The 19,642-nt window shown below is 42.4% G+C and overlaps 1 protein-coding gene across 1 annotated transcript in view; it reads left to right on the forward strand.

Moving 5' to 3' along the window:
• sumf2 (sulfatase modifying factor 2) overlaps nt 1–19,642 on the forward strand; it is a 67,283-nt gene that overhangs the window by 21,595 nt on the left and 26,046 nt on the right. Inside the window, exons 5-6 of the mRNA XM_043718881.2 lie at nt 1,644–1,794; nt 12,237–12,292. Of these exons, the coding sequence (XP_043574816.2) occupies nt 1,644–1,794; nt 12,237–12,292 (207 nt within the window). The remainder of the gene's footprint in view (nt 1–1,643; nt 1,795–12,236; nt 12,293–19,642) is intronic.

A 19,642-nucleotide genomic window follows, 5' to 3' on the forward strand; every position in this document is an offset into this window, starting at 1 on the left:
CAATAGCCTACTGTGGGGAATCTTATCGAACGCCATTGCTGAAATCCATATACACCACATCAACTGGTTTATTCTCATCTACCTGTTTGGTCACCTCAAAGAACTCAATAAGGTTTGTGAGGCACGACCTACCCTTCACAAAACAGTGCTGACTATCCTAATCAAATTATTCTTTTCTAAATGATTATAAATCTCTTATTACCTTTTCCAACACTTTACCAACAACTGAAGTAAGGCTCACTGGTCTATAATTAACAGGATTATCTCTACTCCCCTTCTTGAACAGGGGAACCACATTTGCTATCCTCCAGTGTTCTGGCATTATTCCTGTAGACAATGACGATTTAAGGATCAATGCCAAAGGCTCGACAATCTCCTCCCTGGCTTCCCAAAGGATTCTAGGATAAATCCCATCTGGCCCAGGGGACTTATCTATTTTCACACTCTGCAGGATTTCTAATACCTCCTCCTTGTGAATCTCAATCACATCTAGTCTAGTGGCCTGTATCTCAGTATTCTCCTCGACAACATTGTCGTTTTCTAGAGTGAATACTGTCAAAAAATATTCATTAAGTGCTTCCCCTATCTCCTCTGACTCCACACACAACCTCCCACTACTATCCTTGATTGGCCCTAATCTTACTCTTGTCATTCTTTTATTCCTTAAATACCTATAGAAAACCTTAGGGTTTACCCTGATCCTATCTGCCAACAACTTCTCATGTCTTCTCCTGGCTCTTCTGAGCTCTCTCTTTAGGTCTTTCCTGGCTACCTTGTAACCCTCAAGTGCCCTAACTGAGCCTTCACATCTCATCCTAACATAAGTCTTCTTCTTCCTCTTGACCAGAGATTCCACTTCCTTTGTAAACCACGGCTCCCGCGCCCTACAGCTTCCTCCCTGCCTGACAGGTACATACTTATCTAGGACACACAGTAGCTTTTCCTTGAATAAGCTCCACATTTCTAATGTGCCCATCCCCTGCAGTTTCCTTCCCCATCCTATGCTTCCTAAATCTTGCCTAATCACATCGTAATTGCCTTTCCTCCAGCTGTAACTCTTGACCAGTGGTATACACCTATCCCTTTCTATCACTAAAATAAACATAACAGAATTGTGATCGCTATCACCGAAGTGCTCACCTACCTCCAAGTCTAACACCTGGCCAGGCTCATTACCCACTACCAAATCCAGAATCTCCTATCTGAAAGCACAGCGCTCTTTACTTTGCTCATAAACTCTGCCAGTCTAACCAAATTCCCATTGCTGTTTGGAAAGTGTCTCTCTAACACTTTTTGAAAATGCTAATGGCTATAGAAATACTGAAAGGTTAATTGTTCACCTCCTTCAGACACATGGAAAATTGTAAGCCACCAGTTCAAAATATTAAAAAAATGAACTAAATGGTATTATAGATGAATTTTACACCTGACATCACAATTGAGCTGAATTGCTTGGTGTAGTTTGGTTGTTCTTCATTGAGAATAGTTTGGTTTAGAGTTTCAGGTAAATAACCAACTGTAACACAGTGGTGGTTTTCGGCATGTGGAATTAGATGCCGTTTTTGACAACTGAATGGCAGTTCTTTTTTGGTTATATAGAGCGTAATTATTGCAATTAATCAGATTTCTCCAATTGTTTTAAGCCAGCAGGCCCTGGCTCTGGAATTAAAGAAAAACTGCATTTCCCAGTGGTACAGGTGAGCTGGTCTGATGCTCAGGCCTTCTGTGAGTGGAAGGGGATGCGATTGCCAACAGAGGAAGAGTGGGAATTTGCTGCTCGAGGGGGTTTGGAAGGTATGATCACACGACACTAAGGGGTCATTGTTGGGTTCCTTGCTCTTTTATATATTGACAACCTAGATCTTAGTACACCAGCCATATAAAGTTTGTAGACGATGCAAAACATAGAAGCTTTGTGCAATCCATGGAGGTTCAAAGCACTACTGTCCAAAACACCCGACGACTCCCGGTGATTTTTTTGTTAAATAGCTGGGAATATCAGAAACAACGCTGAATTTCTAAACTTCCAGTGTCAGAAATCCACTGTTGGGTGGAAATTCCTCATCTCTGGTGTATAACTTGGAAAGGGCATAGAAGCTGGTGGAACAGGTAAACAAATGGCAGATGGAATTTAACATTGAAAAATGTGAAATCTTTGATTTTGATTGAGTGTTGGGAGGTGGGGAGATGATAATATAAAACAAAGGGCACAATTTTCAAGGTGAATGGATGTGGGTGTATATGTGTGTTAATAATTGGAGGTACCAGAACAGCATAGTGGCTCAGTGGTTAACACTGCTGCCTCAGAGCGCCAGGGGCCCAGGTTCAGTTCCACCCTTGGTGACTGTGTGGAGTTTGCGCATTCTCCCCTGTCTGCATGGGTTTCCTCTGGGTTCTCTGGTTTCCTCCCACATTCCATAGATATGCAGGTTAGATGAGTTAGCCATGGGAAATGCAGGGTTCAGGGATAAGGGAGGGGTAGTGGGGATGGGGGTTGGCTAGTAGAGCTGTCGGCCTGGATGGGATGCTGTATGGATGGTCAATGTGGACTGAATGGTCTGCTTCCACACTATAGGGATTATAGTGACGGGGTGGCAGAATGGTTAATAAGATACAAGAGAAAGCTGCTTAGCAGCATCTTTCCTGTTTTGCTATTCAGTTAGATGATGGTTGATGTCTTAACTCCACTTTCTTACTCTTTGCTTCTGTACCCTTAAATGCCTATACCTGACACATTTACCAGTTTTGATTCCCAGTAACCTTATCAGACCAGAGGTTATTCAGCACCAAGTTTCTTTTTGCTTGATTCTTGAATTGTTACTTATTAGACTCTCAGCTATTGAATGGAAGGGCCCGTATACTTCATTATCTGAGTGACACAGACATAAACCTCCAATATAATATTCCTTTTCATTGACGTGTTGTGTTATGCCCCATTCAAGAAGTGTGATGGAGTTCAAGGGTCTTCCCCCAACCTCCTTTATTCATGGAGTCATCACATAATTTAAAGGTCTTATTAAATTACACAAAATGCTGGAATTGCCTTTCTTTTGGACCTAGATTGACAGAAATTATGGGCCAGGCTTCTGTATTTGAAATGAATTACTATTTAATACAAATAAGTAAATTCCAACTACAGATAAATAATTGTGACATGTTGACATATAACTGTACTTGTTAAAATTCTTATCCTTATAAAATATTCCTTTTATCAGGTTGTAGGTTTGCTTGCTGAGCTGTTCCAGCAACACATTTTCAGCTCTGATCTCCAGCATCTGCAGACCTCACTTTCTCCTGTTTGTATCCCTGGTTTGTCTAGCAGTGAGGCCAGTGTTTCTTTGGCTAGGGTGATGTTTATTGACATAAGTAGATCGTCATGTCAAAGGAAACCATGACCTTGTCATCCTCTACCTTGGTATCCTTGATGTTAAGGAATTCCTGGGTTAACTGGATGGAGTGGGTTGAGTCTTCTGCCAGATGTTTCAGTGTATGTTGCAGTTCCTTGCTAGCCTGTATGTCGGTGTGCTGGGAAGTGAGACTCTGGGAATGCCCTTTGTTTATGTACCTTTGGTAGTCCCTGCAAACAGGGTGTCGACTGTTTCTATAGATTACCAAAGATATTTAAATGAGGGCCAAACCACCCCCACCCGACCCATAGTCGCATTTCCCAGCACACCGACACAGGCTAGCAAAGGAACTGCAATATACACTGCAACACCTGGTAGAAGACTCAACCCATTCCATCCACTCGACCCAGGAATTCCTTAACATCATCAAAGACACCAAGGTGGAGGATGACGATGTCATGGTTTCCTTCGATGGACAGCCCTATTCACATCAATAAACAACATCCTAGTCAAAGAAACACTGGCAATTCAGGGATACAAACACCTAGACAGCACCACCTCCATCAGCAAGGACAGCATCCTCAAGCTACTAGACCTGTGCCTCACAACCCACCACCTTCAACGACAAGATCTACAAGTAAATCAATAGGATGCCTATAGGGTCACCAATATCAGGGCTTATAGCAGAAGCAGTTATGCAGAAGTTAGAACGAACAGCCCAACCAATGGGTGTGCTATGTGGATGACATCTTTGTCACCATGAAACACGACAAATTAGAAGAAACCCACAAACACATAAACGACATCCTTACTGGTATAAAGCTCAACAAAGAGGAAGAGACCAACAACGTGGGACGGTACGGTGGTTTAGTAGTTAGCACTGCTGCCTCACAGCACCCGGGTCCCAGGTTCGATTCCAGCCTCGGGTGACTGTGTGGAGTTTGCACATTCTCCCCGTGTCTGCGTGGGTTTCCTCAGGGTGCTCCGGTTTCCTCCCGTTTCCTTCCACAGTCAAAAGATGTGCAGGTTAGATGAATTGGCCATGCTAAATTGCCCGTAGTGTTAGGTGCATTAGTTAGAGGGAAATGGGTCTGGGTAGGTTGCTCTTCGGAGGGTCAGTGTGGACTTGGGCCGAAGGACCTGTTTCCACACTTGTAGGGAGTCTAATCAAATCAACCTACTCCCCTTGGATGACACAGCAAAACAAAATGCCAGTTCAGAATGGCAGACCAGCATCTACAGGAAATCCACTCACACTGACCAGATACTCAGCTACAGGAACAACCATTTCCAACACCCACAAATGGAGCTGCATCAGGGCATTATTTAAACGAACCACAACACACTGCAGCACCCAGGACCTGTGAGACAACATATACAACACATTCAGGAACAACAGTTACTCGATAACAGTAGTCCACCGATTCCTGCATAACAGACCTAAACAGGTAGACACAACACGCCCAGAGACTCTAGTCACCCTACCATACATCAAAGACATTTCAGAGATGATGACCAGACTGCTCCAGTCCCTAGGCATCATGATAGCCCACAAACTTATCACCACACTGAAACAGCTACTGATGAATTTAAAGGACCCTGTAAGCACAGCCAGTAGAACACACACGTTATATACAAAATACCCAATAGGGTCTGCAACGAACATTACATTAGACAAATGGGCAGAAAACTAGCTACTAGGATACATGAGCGCCAACTAGTCACCAAAAGACATGACCAACGATCACTAGTATCCATACACACAGACGAAGAGGGACACCAGTTCGACTAGGACAATACATCCATCCGGGGATAGGCTAAACAAAGACACACATGGGAATTCCTAGAGGCCTGGCATTCAAACCGGAACCCCATTAACAAATCTGAACCTCATTTATCAACCTTTCAGAAACAACCAGAAATGATATCACCTACCACAACAAACCAAGACACAAATAGCAAGGGGGACAGAACACCAAAGCTTCACCGGAGGCTCACTGATGGTGTTACTCAGCATGGTGATGAAATATGTGAGAAGAAATCCACCAGCTCAGCGAGCAAACTTACAACCTGACCGGAACCTGAGCTACAAATCCTCTCCGTAACCTCATATCTCTTTATATACACACACCCTTGGAGAGACAGACAGAGATGCACAAAATAGGGTTGTTTTGGGTGGAAAGGAAAACTAGGAAGGCATTTCAATGGACCCTGTACACTGGTTTCACTGAGATGATTGTTTTGGTTTGTTAGGACTGCTGCTCCTTCATCCTCCTCCAGGCACTTAAACATGCTTGCAAGTGGAACAGAGTGGCTGGTTCACACTCGTAAAGTCTCTGATTTATTGGTTAAAAGCCACAGCTTACAACAACTGATGAGGGGAAATAAACTGGCTTCCTTCAGGCTTAGGTGTTTTTACAGCAGGGAAAAGAACGTTTTTGGAGGTCCAATGATTTCAGCTGTATTATTCACATCCGCAAGCTGTTTAGCTACCTGGGAACAAATCTCTTGATCATTGGTAGAATGAAGGACTTTGTTTCCAAAAACTGGCCACCATTCAGTAGACTAACCTATTTCTAGCTGAATCCCCTTCATACACATCCTCTGCTCATCTGCAGTAACTTCCATCTGTTGCTTGGACAAGCAGTATAAACAGCACCTACAGTGAATTTGATAGCCTGTCTTGAAAAAGTGCAACTATTATGGAGTTCAACCTGGATAAATGTGAAGTGATTCATTTTGGAAGGTCGAATTTGAATGCTGAATACAGGGTTAAAGACAGAAGTCTTGGCAGTCTGGAGGATCTTGGGATCCACGTACATAGATCCCTCAATGTTGTCACCCAAGTTGATACGGTTGTTAAGGAGGTGTGTGGTGTTTTGACTTTCATTAACAGGGGGATTGAGCCTAAGAACCGCAAGGTTTTACTGCCAGATCTATGAACGCCCTGCTTAGATAACACTTGGAATATTGTGTCCAGTGCTGGTCAACTCATTATAGGAAGGATGCAGATGCTTTAGAGAGGGTGCAGAGGAGATTTACCAGGATGCTGCCTAGATTGGAGGGCTTGTCTTATGAAAAGAGGTTGAGGGAGCTAGTGCCTTTCACACTGGAGAGAAGAAGGAACAGAGGTGACTTGATGGAGGGTAATGAGAGGCATAGATAGATAGCCAGAGACTTTTCCCCAGGGCAGAAATGGCTGTCTTCAGGGGTCACAATTTTGAGGTGATTGGAGGAAGGTATAGGGGAGATGTCAGATGTAGGTTCTTTACACAGAGTGGTGGTTGTTGGAATGCACTGGCAGCAGTGGTTGTAGAGTCAGAGACAGTAGGGACATTTAAGTGACTGCTGGACAAGCATATGGACGGCAGTAAATCGAGGGGTATGTAGATTAGGTTGATCTTAGATTAAGATAAATGACCGGCCATTTATCAACATCGTGGGCGGAAGGGCCTGTACTATACTGTTCTATGTTCTATTCCTTCCATAACAATTGGTTCTAAAGCATATGTCATCCAATTTCAGTTTACAATCAAAAATACAGAAATGTAATGATATAGCCTTTACAAACATACTGGATATTCGCTTTGGCTCCTGTAGTTTGTTGGAATGAATTAAATAATGCCAACAAAATTGCTAACTAGTGAATACCAGTGCTTTTTCACAAATTAAACAAAAATTCTTTGGAAATGCTAATTAGGCTTCAGCTTCATTCATGTCCAAACCTGAATGCCACACTTTAGAAACAATGTCAGGACCTTGGAGATTTACGGGGACGGCAGCAGGGATGAGGAGCTTCCTTGCTCTCCTTAGAGTAAAGGAGGTTAAGAGGCAATTGGACCAACATATCAAAACCATACAAAGTTTTGATACTGTGAATGAACTAGCAAGAGGGTCAGGAGCCCACCATTGGGTTTGTTCTGGCTCTCCAAAGGAACTGTTTACCAAGAGCCACTCCCCGGTCTTTCCACCTGTAACCCTGAATGTGCTGTCTTCTCATATTGTATTCAATTCCCTTTTGAAGGCTATAACTCAATCCACCTCCACTGCACACTGAACGTTCCACATCCTAATCACATACTGTATGAAAGTATTTTCCTTGTGTCTTCGATCACCTGAAATCTATACCCTTTGTTCTCAATCCTTTTACCAATGGGAATAGTTTTCCTTATCAAAATCCTTAAGCTATGAAATATCGCTATAAAAGTTCTGCTCAACCTTCTCTTCAAGGAAAATAGTTCAGCTTCTCCAAACTATGTACTGAAATTCCTCATCTCTGGGGCCATTGTCAATCTGTTCTGCACCCTCTCGAATGTCATTACAACTTCCTTTTTTATAGACTTTTTATTGAAAATTTAACATTTTTGCAAGTTTACAAATAAAAAAAAACCCAAGTATAAACATTGATATACAATTAAATCTTAAATAAATAATAACCAAAATTTATCAAACAAAAAAAAGAGAAAAAAAACAAAACTCAACTAACTACTAATCTAACCTACAACGAACCAGAGTGTATAATTAAGTCTCTTACATTATTCAAAGAAGAGAAAAAAAACCCAACAGTAACACAGAAATTGGGTGGTGAGATACATGCTCGGAATGTATTAACATCAAACCGTAACAAAACCCGTATTCATGTGGGATTCCTCTCCCAAGGGGCCCTGGACCAGCCAGGTTCGCCATCTCAATTAAATAAAAGCCCTTGTTAGGATGGCCGAAATATCTGTATTTATGTAATTCAAGAAGGGCTGCCATATTTTATGGAATAATGCAGTCTTTTGGTGCACCATATTTGTAAGGAAGTCAAGGGGAATACATTCCATGATTAATCTGTGCCAATTTGAAAGTCCGGGGGGCCCTCAGCCACCCAGTTTACCAAAATATTTTTCCTTGCACAGAAAGAGAGAATGGACAATAATCTCTTCCCGTGCATATCCAGGGAGGGTAAGTTCGAAAAACCCAAAAGGAGAGATACAGGGTCCACTCTAATTTCAGTTCCTAAGATTTCTGTCAGAGCACTTGCTACTTTAGTCCAATATCTACAGATCTTATGACAGGTCCATAGGCAATGTACAAGAGTGCCCACCTCTATTTTACATTTGGGATACATTGGAGATGCTCCTGCCTTAAATTTTGCCAATCGGTCCGGTGCTATATGGGCTCTATGAAGTATCTTCAACTGAATGGCCTGAGTTCTGTTGCAGATGGTGATTCTTCTGGCGTTTTCCCAAATGTCATTCCACGTTTCTATAGAGATTTCCAGTCCCAAATCCTGATTCCATGTTTTAAGCAGATTGTCCATATCTCCTGATACTTCATCATGTAATAAATGATAAATAGTGCTGACGGAAGATACCCCCATTGGCCATAGCACTCTATGTTCTCTATCTGATTTATAAAGACTATCTAATAACGTAGTCTTCTGTATGTAATCTCGAATTTGGAAGTATCGAAAGAGGTCTCCATTAGGTAATCCAAATTTCTGACAAGCTGTTCAAAAGACATCAGGACCCCTTCTTTAAACAGATCCCCTAAACATGAGATACCCCTGGATCTCCAGAGTTTGAAAGTGATATCTGTAAGCCCCGGTTGAAATCCCCATGCTCCCACTATCGGAGCGTAGGGGGATGTTTTATGCGAGTTGCCTTCATTTTGCCGCATTATATTCCAAGCTTTAATTGTGTTTAGTATTACAGGGTTTTTACATTGATCCGTAATGATTTTCCTCTTGTCTGAAAATAAAAGGGCATTTTACTTGAGAAGCCTCGATGTCCAGCCAGATTGATTACGGGTCAGACAAGACCCAATCAGCTATGTAACTTAATAGGGAACTTAACTGATATTTTCTAAAATCTGGGAAATCCAATCCTCCCCTTGCCTGTGGAAGCTGTAGCTTCTTCAGCTTAATGAGGGGCCGTCTATGATTCCAGATAAAGGAACCCAACCAGCCTTATAGTTTACGTAGTGCCAGCCTCGGCAGCATCACCGGAAGCATTCTCATAGGGTATAGGAGACGGGGCAGGACATTCATTTTAATTAGTGCTATTCTACCCAGCCAGGAAATTGGAAGGTCTCCCCATCGCTGGAGGTCCTGCCTTATCCTCTCCAGTAAATACACAAAGTTAGCCTTGTATAACTGATCAAATACTGGGGTAATAAAAATGCCTAAATATAAGAAACCCTCCAGGGACCACCGAAAGGGAAAGTGGGATCCGTCCAATAAGTGGGATATACTAGCAAGGTCACCCATTGGCATAGCCTCCGACTTTGAGAAATTAATCTCATAGCCTGAAAACACACTAGATGTATTAATAACTTGGATTTAGCGAGGCACGAACATCAAAGGATTTCTGAGAAGTAGAAGTAATTTCATCTGCATAAAGTGTAATTTTATGTTTACCTGTACCAGTCCTTGGGGCCGTTATATTAGGGTCAGCCCGTATAGCTTCTGCTAGTGGCTGAATTATTAGCGTAAATAGCAATGGTGAAAGAGGACATCCCACGGCAGCCCCTATCCACACTGAAGCTACCTGAGCCTAATCCATTGGTAATCACAACTGCTTTGAGATCACTGTATAGTATTGAGACCCACTTGGTAAACACCTTTCTAACGCCAAACCTTTCCAATGTGTAAAACAAATATGACCATTCAACCCTGTCGAATGCCTTTTCTGCGTCTAATGAGACTACTACTCCTGATATCTTTCCCTGATGGCAGGCTTGAATCACATTCAAAACCCTTCTTACATTATTGGATGATCTACATTCCTTAATAAACCCCATCTGATCCTCCTTTATGATATGTGGCAATACACTTTCTAGCCTCAATGCCAACATTTCAGAGAGGATTTTAAAATCTATATTTAGCAAGGATATTGGTCTGTATGACGCGCAATCTTCTGGGTCCTTTCCTTTCTTGAGGATAAGAGAGATATTCGCCTCTTTCAACGAAGGCGGGAGACAGCCCTGACTGTATGAATAGTTATACATAAGTGGATCAGCCAATATTTCTGTAAATTCTTTATAGAATTCAGCTTGAAAGCCATCTGGGCCAGGTGCCTTACCACTCTGAAGTTGCCTGATTGCGTCAAGTATCCCTTGGGTTGTTATGGGAACATTCAAGACCGATACCTGTTCCGGAGTTAGGTTCGGAAAGGTCAGATTTTTAAAAATTGACTGCATCCTCCTAGTCCTGTCTTCGCAATCCTGCGATTTATATAAATCAGAATAAAATTTTCTAAAGATTGCGTTAATCCTTTTATGATTGTGAGTCAGAATACCCGTACTTTCCTTGATAGATGTTATAGTTTGAGGGGCCGCCTTTTTCTTTGCGAGAAATGCTAAGTATCTACCAGGTTTATTGCCAAATTCATATAACCTTTGTTTTGCAAATAATATTTCCCTCTTATACGTTTGGGCAAGTGTGGTGTTTAGAGCTGTCCTAAGGGCCGTAATCCTTTGTAATTTGATAACAGAAGGTCTGTCAGTGTATGCTGTTTCAGCTGTTTTTAAGCGAGCTTCGAGCAGACGCTGTTTTTTCTGGGTTGCTGAGTATGAGATTATCAAACCTCGCGCGTAAGCTTTGATGGTCTCACACATCATTGATGGGTTGCTAGCCGTACCTGAATTAATTTCTAAAAAAGTTTTAAATTCTTGACAGAAGTACTTTACAAATTTACTATCTTTCATCAGCTTGGGGTCCATACGCCAGTGCCGGGGGGATGTCTCATTGTTCCTCGCCTTGATTTCCATATATACAGCAGCGTGATCGGAAATTGCTATACTGCCTATTTTACAGGATGATATGGAATTTAAAAAAATCGAGGGGGCAAAAAAAATATCGATTCTGGTATGACATTTATGTGGATTGGAGTAAAAAGAAAAATCTCTGCCCTATGGATGAAGGCATCTCCATACATCTACTAGTCCTAATTCTTTGTTCAAATCCACCAATTGTCTACATCTGGGAGATACTCCTGCAGTACTCTTGGGAATCCTATGTATTCCCGGATCCATAATACAATTAAAATCTCCCCCTATAATTGTATGACAAGCACCAAGAGCCATCAATTTGGAGAGGGCTTCTGTTATAAATTTAAAAGAATGTGCAGGGGGCCAAACAAATTTAAGATCCCATATTCCTCTCCATTTATAAGGGCATTAATCAGAATATATCATCCAGATTTGTCTTTTATCTGATTTAGGATTTTGAAAGGGAAATTCTTCCGAATAAGAATAACAACTCCCCTGCTTTTTGAGCTGAAAGAAGAAAAAAAGGCTTGATCAAATCCACCCTGTCGTAATTTCAAGTGTTCTTTATCCAATAAGTGCGTCTCCTGTAGGAGAGCTATATCAACCCTTTCTTTCTTGAGGTTTGATAATATTTTCTTCCTTTTGACTGGTGAATTACTCCCCTTGACATTCCAGGTGCACCACTTAACCGACTGATCAACCATAATCGTCCGGGCAAGTCTGAGACCCCTCGGGAGGGGAAACCCTATCCAGAACATCCCGAGCATAGAGCATATAAAATTCACAAAAATAAGGGCTCTTTAATACACTCACATCAATATAATAAAAAAAAACAATTTCTAAAAAAAATAATTTCCTTCTCTCACTGTCTCTCAAAATGGATAAAGGTTCTTTATCTTGTGTCTTAGAGAATTACAAAATGAAACTATTTGGCAAAGTCAATCTGTTTTGTGAATTTCTTCCAGATGTGCAGCTCAAGTTGTGAACTGTTCCAATGTCCCTTATTCTCTCCTTTCTTTTCAGACTTCTGGATTGCACTGTGTAGCACCTTCCTGATAAAGTTGTGTGTAATGCCAAGGATTTCTGTTTGTTTTGATCTTTAATTGAAGACGTTCTTGTTATTTCTGCTTTCAGGTAGAGTGTACCCGTGGGGAAACAAATTTCAACCAAATCGCACAAATCTCTGGCAGGTAGTCTACAATTTTGATTGTAACTGGAATTATAGAACTTTATGATCTGCAACTTGCCAACCTTTAGAGATGTAGATGCAGATAAATGAACACTTTTACTGAAGTTGGTGATTCTTGTTGGAGGTCCCAGCAACCTCATTATCTCTTCCAAGTTGCTACTGTTATGTGTGTGTAAAGCTGATGAGCATCAAGCTGTTTGATTGCGTAGCGAACCTGCTTTTTTTCCAAAGGGTTAAAAAGGCTCTTGTGGCACAGTGGTACTGTACCTCCCTCTGAGCCAGGAGACGTAGGTTCAAGTCCCACCTATGCCAGAGGTGGGGTGAAGGGTTAAGGAGTAAACTATGGAGGAGGGTGGGATAGAGCCCATTGAGACAGAAGAACCGTTGGACAGACAAAGGGGAGGTTAATTGTCTGGCTAGGAGGGTGAATAGCTATTAAAGGTGACCGTTCGTGGCAATCAATGCTTTGTGTGTGATAACAGTTTATGTGACAACAAGGCCTGAGGTTTGGAGTTGGGGAGAGCTCAAGCCTGAAACCTGTTGAATTCTATATTGAGTCCAGAAGGCTTCAAGGTTTCCAATTGGAAAATGAGGTGCTGTTCTTCCAGCTTGCACTGAACTTCACTGGAGCATTGCAGCAAGTCTGAGACAGATGTTGGTCAGGGAACACGGTAGTGTGTTGACGTGGCAGGAAACTGGAAGCTCAGGGTCAGTCCCCTCGTCTACTCTTTGTTTTGCCAGTGTAGAGGAGACCACGTTGTGAGTAGGGAATGCAATCGGCTAGATTGTGTGAATTGCAGGTAAAGCACTGGAAGGTGTGTTTGGGACCTTGGATACTTAGGAGGGAGCAAGTAAACAGATAGGTGTTACCTTCTGTGGTTGCAGCGGAAAGTGCTGTGGGGGGTGTTGAGACTGAAGAAAGAGTGGAGCAGAATGTTGTGAGAGGCAATGGTCCCTGTGGAAGTGAGGGGAGAGGAATATGTGTCTTGTGGTGGATCTTGCTGGAAGTGGTGGAAATGGCAGCTGATGATCCTTTGGATGTGGATGCTGGAGGGATGGTATGCAAGGACAAGGGGGGACCCTATTGCTGTTGTGGGAAGGAAGAGAGAGGATGAGAAGGGTCAGACCTGACAGAGAGCCCTGCCAACAACTGTTAGGGAATCCTCGGTTGAGGAAGAAGATGGACATTTTGGAGACTCCTTTATCAAAGTTGGCATCATTGGAACAGATGCGACGGAAATAGGGGAGCTGGGAGAATGGAATAGAGTCTTTACAGGAAGCAAGGTCTGAGGATGTATAGTGAAGTTACCTATGGGGGTCAGTGGGTTTTATAATAAATATTGGTGGTCAGCCCCTCAGATATTGAGGAGGGGAAGGGAGGAATCGGAGGTAGATCATGTGAAAGTGAGTGTGGAATGGAAATTAGGAGCAAAATCAATAAATTCTGGATAAGAGAGGAAAGTAGCATCGATGATATTGTTGATGTACTGGAGAAAGAGTTGTGGCCGTAGGCTGGAACAAGGAATGTTCCACGTACCCACAAAGAGACTGGTATAACTGGGTCTATGTGGGTAGCCATGGCCACCTCTCTGACCTGATGAAAGTGAGAGAAGTTAATAGACAAGTTGTTAAGGGTAAGGATGAGCTCAACTAAGTGGAGGAGACTGGTGGTGGATGGGACAGTTCAGGCCTTTGTTCCAGGAAGAAGTGGGGAGCCTTAAGACCAGCCTGGTGTCGAGGGATTGCACATTAATGGAAAGAGGGGGATGGACCCCACAAACTAAAAATTCTGAAACTGGCATAAACTGTCACCAATGATCAGAGGGACAATGACAGGCTTAGATAGGGTAGACAGGAAGAAGCATTTCCCTTTGTTGGCAGGATCAATGACTAGCAAGCATACATTTAAGGGAAGGGGAAGAAGGCTTAAAATGTGCATAGAACAGTACAGTACAGGAACAGTCCTTTGGCCTACCATGGCTGCAATGACCATGATGCTGTTCTAAACTAAGCTCATCTGCCTGCGTATGGTCCATATCCTTCTATTCCCTGCCTGTTCATGTGTCTATCCAAAAGGAGATGTGAGCAAAATGATTTTCATTTGAAGTGATGGGAATCTGGAACTCATTAAAGATGGTTGAGGCAGAGACATTCAACATTTAAGAAGTATTTAAATGTGCACTTGTGATGCTAATGCATACAAGACTATGGACCAAGTGCTAGAAAATGGGATTAGAATGGTGAGGTAGTTATTTTTGACTGGCGTGGATGAGATTGGCTAACGGGTCTTTTTGTAGGTCTCTAATTCTTGTAACCTTAAAACAATGTGTGCTCCTTGCCAGCTATCTTAATTAATCCTTGGTTGCTGCTATTTCTGAGAAGTTTATTGTACTTCCCTCTGTGGTGATAGTGTACACAAAGTAATTGTTTACCTTTTCTGCCATTTGACTAATTCCTATTATACATTTGCATATCTCAGCTTAGAATGGACACATTTTCATCTTTGCCATTTTAATCCTAATAGTTCATTTTTGTATTTCTTACTACTCTACATTCATATACTTTTCTCCCTTTTTAAATTAATTTCTTGGTCCTGCTGTGCTGAATTCTTGAGCGCTCTCAATCTCAGACTTGCTATTTGGTCAGCTTCATAATCTGCCTCCTTTGAACTGATCAAATGTTTTAACTTATTAGCTACAGTTGATTCACCTTTCCTATTGGAGTTTTGTCTAGAAGAAATGTTTATTTATTGAAAACCATGTATTCAGAGAACATTACAATACAGGACAGGCCCTTCGGCCCATGATGTTATGCCAACCTTTTATCATAATCTGAGGTCAAATTAACCAATATACCCTTTGTTTTACTATCATCCATGTGCCTATCCACGAGTTGCTTAAATGTTCCTAATGTATCTGACTCCACTACCACAGCTGGCAGTGCATTCCATGCACCTACAACTCTTCCTACAAGCCTTCTTCCTGTCACTTGAAAATAATGCCCCCTTGTGATCACCATTTCTGCTCTGAGAACAAATCTTTGACTATTCACTCTACCAATCTTGTATGCATCTATCAAGTCGCTTCTCACCCTCCTTCGCTCCAATGAGAAAAGCTCCCTCACCCTTTCTGGATAAGACATGCTGTCAAATCCAGGCAGCATCCTGGTAATCTCCTCTCCACACACTCTAAAGCTTTCACATCCTTCTGATATTGAGGTGACCAGAACTGAACACAATATTTCAAGTGTGGTCCAACCAGGGCTTTATAGAGCTGCAGCATAACCTCATGGCTCTTAACCTCAATCCCCCTGCTAATGAAAGCCAACACACTTTATGCCTTCTTAACAACCCTATCAACTTGGGGAACAACTTTGAGGGATCTATGGACATGGATCCCAAGATCCCTCTGTTCCTCCACACTGCAAAGAATCCTGCCTTTAACTGTATATTCTGCATTCTAATTCGACCTTTCAAAATGAATTACTTCGCACTTTCCCAGGTTGAACTCCATCTGCCAATTCTCAGCCCAGTTCTGCATCCTGTCAATGTCCAATTGCAACCTACAACATCCCTCCACACTATCCACAACTCCACTAACCTTCGTGTCATCAGCAAGCATACTAAGCCACCCTTCCACTTCTCATCCAAGTTATTTGTATGAAGGTCACAAAGAGTAGAGGTCCCAGAACAGCCCTGCGGATCACCACAGGTCACCAAGCTCCAGGCGGAATACTTTTCATCTACTACCAATTTCAGTCTTCTTTGGACCAGCCAATTCTGTATCCAGACAGCCAAATTTCCCTGGATCCCAGGGCTCCTGAAATTCTGAATGAGCCTACCATGGGGAACCTTATCAAACGTATTGCAAAAATCCATATACGCCACATGCACTGCTCTACCTTCATCAATGTTTTGTCACATCCTCAAAGAATTCAGTAAGGTTTGTGAGGCATGACCTGCCCCTCTCAAAGCCATGCTGACTATTTCTAAACAAGCTATGCTCTTCCAAATAATCATAAATCCTGTCTCTCAGCATTCTGTCCAATACTTTGCCCACCACTGATGTAAGACTGACTGGTCTGTAATTTGCAGGATTATCCCTATTCCCTTTCTTGAACAAGGGAATAACATTTGCCGCCCTCCAATCACCTAGCACTTTTGCAGTGGACAGTGAGGATGCAAAGATCATCACCAAAAGCACAGCAATCTCTTCCCTCACTTCTTATAGTAACATTGGGTATATCCCCTCTGACCCAGGGGACTTAGCTATTCTTTTATTTTTCAAAATTTTCATCCTCCTCTTTAACATCAACCTGTTTGAGCATATCAGCCTGTTTCATGCTGTCCTCACAAACGACAAGGTCCCTCTCAGTAGTGAATACTAAAGCAAAGTATTCATTAAGGACCTTCCCTACCTCCTCCAACTTTTCTATATCATCTGCTCCTATTCCTCTCCACGAGTATAGTGAAGGTCATGGAGTTGTGATCACTATCCCAAAATGCTCTCCCACTGAGTGATCTGACACCTGGCCTGGTTCATTGACAAGCACCAAATCCAATATAGCCTCCCCTCTAGTCGGCTATCAATATATTGAGTCAGGAACCTTTCCTGGATGCACCTGACAAAATCTGCTCCATTCAAAATTTTTGAACTAAGTAGGTGCCAATCAATATTAGGCAAATTAAAGTCACCCATGACAACAACTGTGTTACACCTGCACCTTTCCGGAATCTGCCTCCCAGTCTGTTCCTCCATGCCTCTTTTGCTGTTGGGGTATCTAAGGAAAACTCCCAATAAAGTAACTGCTCCTTTCCTGTTACTGACTTCCACCCAAACTGACTCTGTAGACAAACCCTCCTCGATGACCTCCCTTTCTGCATTCTTGAAATCACCTCTTGGCCATCATAACTTTTAATATAGCTATACAGCTCCACTCGGATTCTACATCTTTTACTCTTCTTTTTGTTTATTCTCCATTTTGTCCTACTGACCAGATGTCTCACTGATGTACTGATCTCATCCCTTGTTATCTGCCCTCCGATTTTCTTTTCATTCAAATGTTAGGTACCTTTGAATATTCCGTTCGCAGCCCTGGTCACCCTCAGCCATCTCTTCATTGTGATGATTAGTTCATAGTCATTAACTTTTGTTTGGGACATGAATTCACCTGCCTGTGAACACTGCATGCTATTAAATAAAATGCCTTTAATTCTTATAATTATATCGTATTTTGACTCTATTTCTTGTATATGTGACTGCTACTTCCACTTTCAGTTACAACTTCTCTACTTAGCATAACCGGCTCTTCTGGAATTTATAGATAGAATCAGTAATTTCTTAGAATAAGGCAGATTGATTAGTTAGCATGGTTTTCTAAGTGAGAAATTACATTTAATTCATTGCTGGAGTTTTTTTTTATAGAGGTATCAAAAAGGATTGATGAGGTTAACTCTGGAACAGCAGGGTGTGACTGCAAGTGAGGCAGGTAGAGAGATCCTGCAGTCAGGAACAGAGGACGCTCAGCTCTTGACCTTGTCCAGCAGGAATGAGGTACTTGCTGACTGTGTGGAAGAGGCAAAGGCTACAGGGAGGATGAGCCAGGTGACCAGGGCACTGTGATACAGGAGGCCATTCATGAGGGGGGAGCCAACAGACAAGTAGTAATTGTATAGGATTCTATAATTCGGGGAGTACAGTGGAGACTTCACTATCCAAACGAGATGGGCGGGCACTATTTCGTTTGGATAATCCATTATTTGAAAAATCGATTAAATGCCTTTCCTCTGGGGCTCGGAGTTTTTAAAGTCTGCTCCCTGTTCAGGAGACTGCAGCAGCACAATGCGCGGGGCAGCCCGCCCCCAACCAGGGAAAGGATATCTCTGATCGGCTTGAAAGGATATTGGAGAGGGAGGGAGAGGATCCAGTTATTGTGGTCCACAACAAAACAAACAACATAGGCAAGACTAGAAAAGAGGACCTGTTTAGGGATTACCAGGAACTAAGAACCAAATTAAAGAACAGGTCCTCAAGAGTTATAATCTCTGGATTATTGCCCGAGCAACATGTAGATTGGCATAGGGACATGAGAATAAGGAAGGTAAATATGTGGCTAAAAGAGTATTGTGGGAAAGAGGGGTTTCTTTTCATGGGGCACCAGTTTGGGAACAGGAGGGATCTATACCAGTGAGACCGTCTCCACCTGAAACGAGTTGGAACCAATGTTCTAATGAAAAGGGTAAATAGGCTGGTCAAGGGGGTGTGGAGCTGGGTAGAAGTTCCTCCAGTGGGAAACAAAGCATCTGTAGGGGTGGATTCAACTGTGGAAAGAAATGACAGGGAAGGAGAACTCAACAGAAGTTATTAAGGTCTCCAGCACAGACCCCAGTAAGACAGTGTGTTTGGAAAGGGATAGCAATCAAACCTCAACCACACTGGACAAACGAATGACAATGAGAAGATGAATGGTTAATACATGACTGAAGGTGTTTTATCTGAATGCATCATATAAGGAGTAAGCCCCCCCCCCCCCCCCCCCCCCCGGCAATTTGCAGCAATGCACCTTGGTACAAGCCGATATAATCATCCTAGGAAACAGACTCTCCCTGCCCAGCCTATCTAATCCTCTGATCATCTTGTATGTCTCTATTAAATCCGCTCTTAGCTGCCTTCTTTCCAATGAGAACAGACCCAAGTCCCCTCAGCCTTTCCTCGTAGGATCTTCTCTCCAGACCGGGCAACATCCTGGTAAATCTCTTTACCTTTTCCACCTCCTCCCTGTAATGGGGGGGGGAGGCGACCAGAGCTGTACACAATATTCCAAGACAGTTTTGTACAGTTGCAGCATGACACCATGGCTCCAGAACTCAATCCCTTTTCCATTAAAACCTAACAGCACTATCAACCTGGGTGGCAATTTTCAGGGATCTATGTACATGGACATCAATATCCCTCTGCACATCCACACTACCAAGAAACTTTCCATTGACCCAGTATTCTGCCTTCCTGCTATTCTTCCCAAAATAAATCACCTCACATTTATCTGCATTGAACTCCATTTTCCACCTGTCACCCTCTGTTACTTATTTTTATCCTATCCAATGTCTCTACCACACCTCCTTTGCTCTGTTGACAGGATCATGCAGTGAAATCTCTTTTAGAGTCAAACAGCATAGAAATAAGCCCTTTGGACCACCATTTTTGTGCTAACCAAACACCAAACTATAATTGCCTCATTTACCTGCACTTGGTCGATACCCTGCTATTTTTAAAAACTTTTAGCCTTATGCTACGAGTACACTATGATACATTGCATTGACTCTAAACATGCAAGCATTCACTACTACAATTCA

Source organism: Chiloscyllium plagiosum, unplaced genomic scaffold (genome assembly GCF_037043375.1).
Source record: "Chiloscyllium plagiosum isolate Xiang-an unplaced genomic scaffold, Cpla_swu_hap1 HiC_scaffold_31, whole genome shotgun sequence".
Lineage (NCBI taxonomy): Eukaryota > Metazoa > Chordata > Chondrichthyes > Orectolobiformes > Hemiscylliidae > Chiloscyllium > Chiloscyllium plagiosum.